The 12,928-nt window shown below is 49.2% G+C and overlaps 1 protein-coding gene across 1 annotated transcript in view; it reads left to right on the top strand.

Annotated features, from left to right (window-relative positions):
• The first annotated feature begins 4,456 nt into the window (after positions 1–4,456).
• Positions 4,457–12,928, top strand: part of IGSF9B (immunoglobulin superfamily member 9B) — a 108,992-nt gene continuing 100,520 nt past the window's right edge. The window contains exons 1-2 of the mRNA XM_032228767.1: positions 4,457–4,522; positions 6,835–6,915. Of these exons, the coding sequence (XP_032084658.1) occupies positions 4,457–4,522; positions 6,835–6,915 (147 nt within the window). The remainder of the gene's footprint in view (positions 4,523–6,834; positions 6,916–12,928) is intronic.

Genomic DNA, 12,928 nt, shown 5'->3' with positions numbered 1-12,928 from the left:
GCCTGCCTGCCTGCCTACCTACCTACCTACCTACCTACCTACCTACCTACCTACCTACCTACCTACCTACCTATCATCTATCTATCTATCATATCCATTCATCCACCCACCCACCCATCCACCCATCCATCTATTCATCTATTTTTGGATTGCATCCACTCATCTATGGATTACATTGCATCTATCCATATCTATCTGTCTGTCTGTCTGCCTGCCTGCCTGCCTGTCTATCATCTATATCAATCAATCAATCAATCAGTCTTTCTGTCATCTATCATATGTCTGTCTGTCTGTCTATCTCTCTCTCTATATATATATATCTACCTATCTATCTATCATTTATCTGTCTAATATCTTGCCTTTATTATTATTATAAATAACTCAAGGTAGCAAACAAGTTTTATACTCATTCCTTCTTCTACTTTCCCCACGACAATTCATGTGAGGTGAGCTGGGTTGAGAGAGAGGGGCCCTAAGCCACTCAGTGGGCTTTAATGCCTAAGACAGGACTAGAACTCCTGGTCTTTTTTTAAAAAAATGTCAAATCAAGGTGTGAACAGTGTGACACCTGGGCACCATGCATTCCAATACAAAAAAAAACTGATTGGTTTAAACATTACTATTACATTCAATCAACTTCTGTATTCCTAATAACAATACACATCCATATCAGATTACAAGCTATCATTATTCAAGCATTCCACCTATTTCTCATTGTTACTTTCGTTTTATCAAATAAAAATGTATATATTAATATTCCCTTTATTTCTATCACTTACTCTAGCTATTCATCATGTCGCCCTATATAAAAAGGTTTTTTTCCTTTCTTTCCTGTGTTGCTTCTAATCATGTCACCTGCCTAAAAAAAAAGAGAGAGAGAGAGAGAGAGAAAGAAAGTAGAGAGGGAGAACAGTCTCCTGATACTGGCTATTCCATGGCATTGCCCGACTTTAGCTGAGAGAGGGAGGGAGGGAAAGAGACAGAGGGAGGGGGCATCATTTGCAGGTCAGGTCAGAGATGGTTAACTTGTTCCCCAGATGGTGCAGCCCTAATCCGTGCAGCAAATGATGCTGGGAATTTTACTTCACAATCTTTAGAAAATTCAAAGTTCCCTGGGATATAATATGGTGTCTTTGATCTGAAAGGGTTACCTCCCTCATTTCCTTCTAGCAAACTTTTGATGACACAGAAACCACAACCTTCAATGTGGTCAACTTTAGTCGTAAAGTAGTAGTAGTAGTAGTAGTAGGAGGAGGAGGAGGAGAAGGAAGAGGAGGAGGTGGAGAAAGAGAGGGAGGAGAAGGAGGAGGAGGAGGAGGAAGAAGAAGAAGAAGAAGAAGTAGAGGAGGAGGAGGAGGAGGAGGAGAAGGAAGAGGAGGAGGAGAAGGAGGGGGAGGAAGAAGAAGAAGAAGAGGAGGAGGAGGAGGAGGAGGAAGAAGAAGAAGAAGAAGAAGAAGAAGAAGAGGAGGAGGAGAAGGAAGAGGAGGAGGAGAAAGAGAGGGAGGAGAAGGAGGAGGAAGAAGAAGAGGAGGAGGAGAAGAAAGAGGAGGAGCAGGAAGAGGAGGAGTATTAGTATTAGTAGTAGTATTAGTATTAGTAGTATTAGTATTAGTAGTATCAGTAGTAGTATCAGTATCAGTAGTAGTAGTATCAGTAGTATCAGTAGTATCAGTAGTAGTAGTAGTAGTAGTAGTAGTAGTAGTAGTAGTAGTAGTGGTGGTGGTGGTGGTGGGGGGGGATGGCATACCCAGGGCGGCAGACCTCAGGGGACAGCAGTCCCAGCCCTTCACTCTTTGCCCAGTCTAAGCAGCTGTTGTGAAACCAACCAGCAGAGGAGGCCAAGGTAGACTCCATCTAGATATCAAAGCATAGTATCAAGGTTGGGCTTCCTAAAACCAAGGCCAAAATGGGGAAGGGAACCCAAACCAGCTGGCCTTTCCCAATCATCCTCTTCCATGGAGCCCAAGAGCTGCTCTTTTGGTCCCCAAGTCTAAAGAACTAGCTGGTTCTTCCTGGGGAGCCTGGCATGGCCAGCGCTCCTTCTGCTCCTCTCCTGAGAAGGTGGGCATTGCATAAGAACCAGGGCCGAGCCAACAGTGCCCCCCTTCGCCCTTTCCTCACCCCCTCCCTCTCTTGTCCTTCCCCACCAAGCGGGCCTTCTGCGTAGCCCCGCGCATCGCCACAGCCTGCCCCCCCCCCCGCGAAAATCCCACCGACGTGCTTTCCAGCGGCTCTCCGACTGTGGGAGCCTGCCTGCCTCTGTTTCCCCTTTGTAGAAAACGGGACAGGCCAGCCGGCTTCTTTCTGGGGGCCGTGCCTGGCCCGGGATAGGAGGCTGCTAATAGTGGATCGCGTCGGGGGAGAGGGAAGGAGGGAGAAGAGAGAGGGAGGGAGGCGTCCCGAGTAGAAGCCGGGCCGGGTGGGGGCGGTGGGGCCAAGCGCCCCCTCCCCATCCCAAGGTAGATCAAAAGAGTGGGAAGCCGGCAAAATCAAAGGAAAAGGACTCCCCCCCCTCCGCTTTGGAAAATTGAAGGGGGGAGGGAAAAAAGAGTAGGGGGTGGGTGGGGGTGGGTGATTCCCTCCCCGCCCCTCCCCTCCCTCCCCTCCCCTCTTCCTCCTCCGCACCAGCTGCAGCGGGAAGCTCTGCGGAGAGCTCCCGTGATGAATGCGCTGCAACGGGTCCCCTCCTCCAAGCCCCTTCCTCCCCCCCTCCAGCCTCCCTCCCTCCTAGTCCCGGAGCATCCTCCCGTTGGAGAAGTGGCCATGCAGTGTAAGCGGTGCGGGGCGGGGGGGTGGCAGAGAAGCGCTGCCGGCCTGGGCTCCAGCATTGCGCATGATTCTGCGGCTCTGTTGCCTTTGCACGCTCCAACCCACCTTGGCACGGGAGGGGGGGGGAGAGAGGGGGCCGCCCCGCTCTCTCCCCCCCTCCCCTCGGGCCCAAGCTGTCAGAGCCCTCCGCCAATCGGGACCCGCCCTCCCGCGCCGGCTGCCCAATCGTCGGCCGGCGGGGGCGTCGCCCGAGTGAGTGGGGGGGGGGCAGGGGAAAAAAAAGCAGCGAAGCTGGCATGGCCCAGGCTAGGCTGCGCGCCGGGAGAAGAAGCCTGCGGGGCTGAGCGCTCGGGCGGGCGAGCGGCGGCGAAGGGGGCGCAGGTGGCTGGGCGAGGCGAGGCGAGGCGAGCGAGCCAGCCGGACGGCGAGGATGGCCGGAGCGACGGCGGGGAGGAGGCAGGCGAGGGTCGCGCCGGGCGGGCGGGCATGAGCGCGGCGGCTGCCCTCAGCCCGGGCGCGGAGAAGGGCGCTTGGCCGAGGAGGATGACGCCCCTGCTCGCTGGTCGGTAGTACTATGATTTGGTATGTGGCCGCTTTGATAGCAAGTCTGATCGGCAGCAGCCCCCGGGGACTCGCCGCCGCCGCCGCCGCCGCCGCTCAAGGTGAGTCGAAGTGCACGGCGGGGGCTCCGGGTTGGTCCCGGCTGGCGCAAGAGACGCCGCTGCCCCGGATCTCCGCCGCGCTCTCTCCCCGGGGTCTTGGGCTGTGGGGAAGAGGGGATGGGGGGGGTGTCCGATGGTCTCCGGGATGGAGAGTGGGGGGTTCAATCGCCTTTTCAAGCGAGAGGTTTCCCTGCTGGAGAGGGAGGGAGGGAGGAAGGAAAGAGAGAAGGAAGGAAGGGAAGGAATAGAACAGAAGGAAGGAAGGAATTGAAGAGGAAAGAAGGTGGGAAGGAAGGAATAGAGTATAAGAAAGGAAGGGAGGGAGGAAAGGAGGAAGAAAGGAATAGAGAAAAAGGAAGGAAGGAAAGAAGGAAAGAGGAATAGAACAGGAGGAAGGAAGGAGGAAAGGAAGGAATAGTATAAGAAAGGAAGGTAGGGGGGTAGGAAGGAATAATATAAGGAAGGATAGAGTAGAAGGAAGGAAAGAAGGAATAGAGCGGAAGGAAGGAAGGAATATATAAGAAAAAAGGGAGGGTGGCAGGAAGGAAGGAAGGAAGGAAGGAAGGGACACCCCCTTGCAGAAAGTTGCCGAGCGGGCGAAGGCTGCCAGCTTTCCCTCCTGCTTCCGAGCTTCGGGGGGGGGGTTGATTTTAGGAAAAGATCGCAGGTCAGTTTGTCAAATTAATGGAGAGGGAGAGAGAGGGAGAGGGAGAGGGAGAGGGAGGGAGGGAGAGGGAGGGAGGGAGAGAGAGAGAGAGAGAGAGAGAGAGAGAGAGAGAGAGAGAGAGAGAGAGAGAGAGAAGAACGAGGAGATGGAATTCCCCCCCTCTTTTCTTTCCCTCCCCTTTTCAATTGCAGACTTTTCTGAATGGTTAAAACGCAGCAGGCAGCCGGGTGTTTCCCCTGTTTTCTCGCCTTCTTTTGGTTTTTTTAATTTTATTTTTACCCCTTGCTTTTTAATTCCCCGGCCCACTCGCTTTCAGAGACAGATGAAGCAGAAGCGGCGGCGGAGATACCCAGGCGAAATGACGTGGGATGGTGACGAGCGCGTTTTATCTGAAGCAAAAGTGGATGGGGTGGTGGTGGTGGTGGTAATCGGGCAAGATTTTCTCTTTCTACGTGTGCTTCGTGCAGAATATTCGTTTCCCCGAACAATCCCGGGTTCCCCGGGTTTCGGGATCCATACGTGCTTCAGACGTGCACCCCCATCCCCATCCACTTCGTATGTGACACGCGTGTCGCACTTGCGGGAAAACCTTTCCCGGACGGAGTTCAGAGATCCGGGAAAGTCTCATCACAGGCTTCCCTTGGGGAGTTTTTTTTCCCCCTCTTGGGGAGGGAAATAAAAGAACACTAGAAAAAGAAAGACGGCCAGTTCGTGGTGGAGCAGTTGAGACTTCCACTAAATCAATCCGTGGTGATTTGGGAGATCAAGATTTTAGGAGCCCTGTTGCAGCGGGCTAATAACCCAAGAACAGTGAGATGGATCAGAGGCTTGATGGAAATTGGGAGACTCCAGGCATCCTTGATGGAATCCTGGCTGGAGGTTTTGAGAGGATGGTCTGATATGTGATATATTCCTTCCTGGGACTGCTTGGAAAACAGGCTGAATCCGTTAAAGCTTGGGGCATAAAGATGTGCAGTGCGTTTGCTCTGCTTGGAGGTGAGGGGGGGCATCACGGTTAAACAACCCCCCCCCCCCCGCAGGAGTTCCCAACATCATCTTGGCTCTTGATTTTTTTCTTCTTATTTATATGTTGGAAGAAACTGTTTTTATTATCCTTGACTTTTGTTGCAAGTCTTTGTCCATTCTGAGCCTTCGCTTTCCTGACTGCATCTTTATAGATTCGGGCTATCTGCTGATATTCTGCCTTAGTTGCTTGCGTGGGATATAGAGGGGAAAGCAGGCAGCAGCAGCTAGAGCATCTCTTGACCTCTGGCGAAAAATGCAGAGCCTGTGCGTGTGGGGGAATGAATGACCTCTTCGGCCGAAGGAGTTTATCGGCGTCAGGAAGCTTGCGGGGAGACAGTTGTGCATTGCTGCTACCGATAATGCTCTCTTGATGCTCTCTGGAGGACTGGGAGATGGTCCTTTTAAGAGATCAACTCCGGAGAGGGAGTGGCCAAGCTGGGATGGAGAGGTTCTTGAATGGTCCAGGGCCAATGGTAGGAGGAGGGAAAATACACCACCCTGCCTTCCACTCTGGAAGATCTGCCGGATGGAGGTGGAGATCTCCACTTTCTTTAATGTTTGCAATTATTGCTTCTCTCATTTGGGCAGTTTTGGTTACATTTTGTCATCTGGCCTGATCCTTGAAATATGATTTTGGGACTAGTTGCAGGTGTTCACCTGTCCGATGGAAATTTGGCTTGGTTTGCACTAAGGTCCTCTCGGCAGCCTTCTCCTCCCCAGGAGGGAGTGTGAGAGCCTTCACATAATTTTATGATAGCACCGTTCCGCATGTGCTTTGCCCCCCCAGCTTCTAGTTTCCCCGCTTTGCGAATAGGCACCCTGAACAGATTCCCCCCCCCCAAACAGTGCTCACATTCCATTAATTTAATTGCATTTCTCCACTGTCACTGATTTTCTGGTTGCTAAGCATCTCTTACATTTTTGTGTGGTGGGCTACGAATCTTCTTGACATGGGCTGCAACACAACGGTCCAGTCAACATGTGTGCAGCCGAATGACGTGGCAACGTGGTGGAGGTCAGACGAACTGAAAATATGTCAGACTGCAGGGGGTGGTGAGGGAATCTAGGCTTTCTGGTGGAGGTGGAGAACTCCGTTGCGCAACAGGGAATGAGCTGGCGTACTCCCAAGTGCGCTGTTGATTCGTGCAGGGAATCCTTACTGTGGGATCTAAAAATATCTAAATATCTTTGGCTACTGAAAGGCCCCAGATTGCACTGTATCGTCATGTCTTTTCTTTTTGGTGCTGCGATTTTATCTCGCTTTGCGGATGGAACTTGACTTAAATCCTGGAGGAGGTAACTTTTGACCGGTGAATTCTACCGGGCCTTAGTACTGATGAAGTGAACCCAGTAGCTGGAATGAGGAAATGGTAGTCCAGCTCCATCAGTTGGGCTGCTGGTGGCCCACCTGTGTTGGGAAAAGTTGAACTTATTTAACGATGATATAATCCCCCCGAGGTTCTGATCATTGAGGAACATCAAGATTCAGGTGGATCCTGAAAGATCTTTCAGAGCTCTGTCACCTGCAGGGGAGGGTCACTGCAGCTCTGATGGAAAGCGTTGGCTTGGTCCCAGCCACTAATGAAGAGATGTTGGGAAAGAGGAATAGAATTCAGCATTTTTAGAGGACCTAGAGGACATTTTTCTTCTCTGCGCTGAACAAAGCTGAAGAATGTAACTCTCAGGTTAACGATTCTCTGGGTTGTGTAGGAAAGCTATGCCGAGCCAGATCTGGCTGGAGTCGATGAGACACGAAAGGCTCATTGCAATGTCATCAGCCTGGACACGAAGGTCTATTTCGACCCTCTGAGCTTTCTTCTCTGCTCCTTTTCAGCATTGCACCACAAAGCGGGGTCAACCTCAACCAGCTCTTCTCTCTGGTTTGAAGAACCCCATACCTTGCGTCTCCCCCTCTCCTGCCCCTCAGATGAAGGGGCTGCTGTCCCAGAAACATCGGGGTCAGAGGGCTGGTGACACGTTTTGTAGGGTGGCAAATTCTTCTCAGGAAGCCCGTGCTGCATAACCCAATGGCGGTCTGGCCGATCCCATCATCAAACCTTCCCCTCCCCCTATTGGACTGGCCAATGCTACTGAGTAGAATGTTCTGTCTGCAAGCTATGAATCATGTCATGCAGAGTCTGGTTGGCTCAACAGCCTTCAGATGCCTCGAACTACATTTCCCATCAGCACCCAGGAGCAGGGCTGCTGGAGACAGTTGGAGCCTGCTCAGTTGACCAAGCCTGGCTTGATGGGGAGCCTATAGGTGGAGACAACGTCTGTATTCCAGATGCTGAAATTGAAGGAGGAAAGATGTCATTATTTTTTTGGGAGGTGCCATTATTTGGGGGGGTCCATGATGAACTTCAGGCATCTGGGTTTGGTTGGGTCTGTTCTGACCGAGGCTTCCCCAAAAAGCACGAGGCAGAGTCCTGGTCCCGACAAAAACCCTTTTATTAAACAAATGTGAATTCCGCTCATTCACATTCAGCAAAGGCCTGGCAAACAGTCTTTCAAAGGAATATTTATAACTACAGATCTTATCTACCTTGAAAAGCTGCCATGTAAATATTTTCCAAATGAGGTGCTGTGTAAGGAAAGACTTGGCACAGAGTCTCTGAGATTCACGGACAGATCTTCACACTCCTGAAATGAATCTAATGACTGAACGAACAAACAAATTGTTTCCTGCAAAAGCCCCCCTTTCACTCCTCTTTTATTTCCTGTGGGAGGGGCCAATCACCTTCCACCTGTGACTTTACTCCCAAGTCGACCCTGATTTCTGAGTTGTTCTTTTATTCTGGCAGCTCTGCACATGCGCACACTGGGAACAGGCTCCAGTTGTTCCTCTGCTTCACTGCTGTCTAGCTCCGTAGGCACCTGATCACTGCCAGATGGCATCTGCCCCATCTCTGCCTCCAATGCAGAGCCCTCGTCCAAACCTTCCCCAGCCTCCAGGACTGGCCCCCTGTTCCTCCCCAACCTCCTCACTGTCCGACTCTGCTGCCAGCTCTCCTGGCCCCTGGCGGGCCACAACAGTGTCTTCACTTAGTTTTAGTTCTTCTTTTCTTAAGATGGAAGAGTTCGGAAGTTGCCAAACCAGGCGACTATGAGTTCTAGACCCATTCCCCTCTCATCCTAACTCACCTCACAGGGTTGTTGTTGTTGTTGTGGGGGAAAATAGGAGAATAAAGAGTCATATATACCTTTGCTGCCTTGGGCTATTTAAAAAGCAATAAAAATAGGATAAAAATCTAATCCCTAAAGCAAACGCCTAAATGAAAATCAGGATGGAGAGTAAGAAAGTGGGTTGTTTCCTAAATGTCACTTTCAACACAAGGTGCATCCATCTGAAAGGAAGCACCAACTTTGATTCCCATCGGTTTTGTCCATGCTTGGCTATATTAGCATCTTGTGGGCTGAAGTAGAGCAAGCGAGAATATTTGCTGGGATTTTTCTTCTGCTAGATTTTGTGCCTCAAGGACTTCTTGTATTGTAGATGAAATCAGTGGGTATCTGAGACCTTCTTGGCATACTTCTCAAAAAAAAAGAACCGACTATAAACAGATTAACAAGAGTCAAAAGGGACCTTGTAGGTCATCTAGTCCAGCCCCTCAACCCAAGCAGGAGAACCTACCCCATTTCTGACAGACAGCAGTCCAATCTCTTCTGGAAAGTCTCAAGTGATGAAGCTCCCACCACTTCCAATGGCAACTTCTGTTCCATAGGTTGATGGTTCTCACTCAGAACATTTCTCCTTATTTTCAGGTTGAATCTCTCCTTTCCATCCATCACTCCTTGTCTGGCCTTCAGGTGCTTGGGAAAATAGCTTGACCCTCTCCTCTCTGAGGTAGCCCCTCAAATACTGGAAGACTGCTCTCATGTCTCCCTTGGTCCTTCTCTTCTCTAGACTAGCCATGCCCAGGTCCTGCAACCGTTCTTCGTATATTTCAGCCTCCAGTCCCCTAATCATCCTGGTTGCTCTTCCTTGCACTTTTTTTTAGAGTTTCTTTTTTTATAATGTGGTGGCCAAAACTGGATGCAGAATTCTAGGTGTGGTCTTACTAAGGCTTTATAGAGTGGTATTAGTACTTCACTTGACCTTGATTGAATCCCATAGAAAGTCCAACCATGGCTAGTTGGAGGATGAAACACATTCAATGTCGGTTTCTTCCCCCAGGACTGGAGAGAGAGGGGGGGAGCGGGGAGGGAGGGAGAGAGAGAGAGAGAGGGAGGTGGGGGGAGGGAGGGAGAGGGAGAGAGAGAGAGGGAGGGAGGGAGAGAGAGGGAGAGAGAGGTGGGGGGAGGGAGGGAGGGAGAGAGAGGGAGGGAGGGAGGGAGGGAGAGGGAGAGAGAGAAAGAGAAAGAAACTGGTCGAGTTCAAACAATGGCTGAAGTCATACCAGGGTTTAGCAGGAAGTTGGTTTAGATGTCCTCTATGGTCTTTTCCAAGTCTATGATTCTGTGTGCTGTGAAAGTGGCTGAAGGTGTCAGGCCTGCAGCCATCTTTTCTTTTGGATCTTTGACCTGCCATACTTTCTAATATTCTACTGTGCATTTTCTATTGTGGAAAAATGGAAGGGTGGGGGAGGGTTGTACGGAGTTAGATGATACGTAGCCATAACAACATTCTTTCTAGAGAGCCAAGGTCATCCTTTGTCTTTGAACTCCTGCACCTGACCGGAACTGGAGGGGTGGAACTGCCAGCATGGCAGTGGGAGATTGGACCATGTGATGGACTTGTGGCTGGGGGGGCAAGATCTCGAACTTTCAACTAGGTGGGGAAAACTGGGAAGCTTCCAGATTTGGCTTTTCCCAAATGTGCCAACATGGTCTCTTCATAAATTGGAACTTTGAGCAATACTTTGCCTCAGACTCTGGTTTAATTTTGGATGCTATTTGGAACCCTGGCAGAAGGTGGAGTAGACCTGAAAATGGCTTGGTTATTTGAAAGACCACCTCTTGCCTATTACACCCCCCCCTCAAAAGCCCACAGGGACAAGAAGGCAGGGCATGTTATGAGATTCCCACCAATTAGGGATTATCATTATCACCCTCTGAGGGACACGATTGGCCTCAACCCTGCTGCTTTTTCCAAATGGCCCTAAAACACAGTTTGGTCAGCGGGACAGGGGACCACAAATTTAGACAGAAGTAACTGATTTGATTACGCTGTTGCTGCCATGGGAAGCGTAGGGCGATGGGGTTTTTTTTTAAATGGATTTTTATTATCGGGTAGATTTTTTTAAATTGTTGCCATTGTTCCCCTCTGGGAGGAGGTTTCAAAGTATTTCTAGCAGGACTGATTCTGTAACAGCTTTGTTCCCTATGCCATCCATCTGGTAAACTCCCAAGATTCGGTTTTTCTCGCATGTACGTGTATACATCTGAACTAGACTGTGTTGTTTCTCTGTGTCACATAATATATGTGGGTATATGAATAACTCTCTCTCTCTCATCTATCTATCTATCTATCTATCTATCTATCTATCTATCTATCTATCTATCTATCTATCATCCATCTGTCTGTCTGTCTGTCTGTCTGTCTATCTATCTATCTATCTATCTATCTATCTATCTATCTATCTATCTATCTATCTATCTATTTATCCATCCATCCATCCATCCACCCCCCACCCCCCCACCCACCCATCCACCCATCTAATCCATTCCTATCTATCTATCTATCTATCTATCTATCTATCTATCTATCTATCTATCTATCTATCTATCTATCTACCTACCTACCTACCTACCTACCTACCTACCTACCTACCTACCTACCTACCTATCATCTACCTCCCCCCCTCTCTTGGTATCATCTCTGTCTGTCTGTAATATCTATCTACAATACCTACCTACCTACCTACCTACCTACCTACAATATCCATCTACAATATCATCTATCTGTCTGTCTGTCTGTCTGTCTGTCTGTCTGTCTGTCTGTCTATCTATCTATCTATCTATCTATCATCTATCTATCTATCTATCTATCTATCTATCTATCTATCTATCTATCTATCATCTATCTAATATTGGAAGTGCTGACCCTTTGAGAGCTGCTTGTCACGAAATTTCCTTTTAATGTATGCCGATTAGTGTACATTCTAAGTCTAATTGTGGTAAACCACCTTTACACTTACGTTTGAATTGGGCAGCTATATAAATTTGTGCAATATAAATAAATTAATAGAAGCCACCCACTCCCAGAAATCTAGAATCCTACTTTCTGAACAGGATATAATAACCAAAACTTTTAAGTCTGATTGTGCTTTTTCCTTCCTTTCTCTTTAGAACCCAGTGAGTCAGGGAGGGGCTAATCCTAAACTCTTCATTGTTGTTGTTTGTTAGTTGTGAAGCCGTGTCCGACCCATCGCGACACCGTGGAGAATGTTCATCCAGGCCTTCTTGTCCTCTGCCATCCCCTGGAGTCCATTTAAGCTAATGCCGACTACTTCAGTGACTCCATCCAGCCACCTCATTCTCTGTTGTCGTCCCTTCTTCTTTTGCCCTCCATCGTTCCCAGCATGAGGCTCTTCTCCAGGGAGTCCTTCCTTCTCATTAGGTGGCCAAAGTATTTGAGTTTCATCTTCAGGATCTGGGCTTCTAAAGAGTAGTCAAGGTTAATCTCCTCTAGGACTGACCAGTTTGAGGGCCTTGCAATCCAAGGGACTCGCAGGAGTCTTCTCCAGCACCACAGCTCAAAGGCCTCCATTCTTTGGCGCTCAGCCTTCCTTATGGTCCAACTTTCACAGCCATCCATTGCAACTGGGAAAACCACAGCCTTCTTAACCTGCCTCTATTCCCAAAACAAATGCTTTCCTCCTTTTCTTTCTGCTTACCTATCCGTTTCTGAATACAGGTAGTCCTCGACTTATAACCGTAATTGAGCCCAGAATGTATGTGGCTAAGAGCGGAATTTGTTAAGTGAGTTTGGCCCTGTTTTATGACGTTTCTTACCACCGTTTTGAGTTTAATCGCCGCGGTTGTTAAATTAGTCGCCCCGCTGTTAAGGGAATCTGGCTTCCCCCTGGACTTGGCTTGTCCGAAGGTCGCAAAAGGGGATCTCGTGACCACTGGGACGCAGAAATAGTCATAACTATGAAACAGTTTGCCAAGCCTCCGAATTTTGATTGTGTGATCCTGGGGAATGCTGCAAAGGTTGTGGAAAACAGCAGTAAGTCCCTTTTCTCAGGGCTGTCGTAGGTTTGAACGGTCACTAAATGGAACTGTTGTTAAATCGAGGACTAATTGCACTTGCCTCAAGGCCCTGTCTCTGTGGGAGCTATCTGACATCTTCTGAACATCTGCCTCCACCTGATGCTGCTTTGTACTGCTTTTTCTCATCTCCAAAAATCTAGCATGTTCTCTCCCCATCTGTTCCTTGATCCCAAACCTGATGATGTCACAGTGCCGTGTAGCTAATCAGGCTGGGATCTGGGATGATGTCACAGGGAAATTCCTCTCGCTCTGACTCCCTCTGAAGGAAGGGATCCGAGGGGAGGCGATGCACGTCTTTTCTTCTTCGATTTCTTTGACGCGAAAGCCATACTTCCTGCGGAGGTGGCTGACTTTTAAGGGCGGAGGAGAAGACCTCTGCTGGGATTTAGCTACAGAAGGGGTGCAGAAGGTGGGAAGGTGGACATACCTGGATTTGAAGTTTGGTTATATAGTTGTGTGTGTGTATCCCATCTCACTGTGTGTGTGTGTGTGTGTGTGTGTGTGTCAGGAGGAGAAGACTTCTGCTGGGACTTAGCTACAGAAGGGTTGCAGAAGGTGGGAAGGCAAGCTTGTCTGAATCTGAGGT

The sequence above is a fragment of the Thamnophis elegans genome, chromosome 13 (assembly GCF_009769535.1).
Source record: "Thamnophis elegans isolate rThaEle1 chromosome 13, rThaEle1.pri, whole genome shotgun sequence".
Taxonomy (NCBI): domain Eukaryota; kingdom Metazoa; phylum Chordata; class Lepidosauria; order Squamata; family Colubridae; genus Thamnophis; species Thamnophis elegans.
This window is presented reverse-complemented; position numbering and strand designations above follow the sequence as displayed.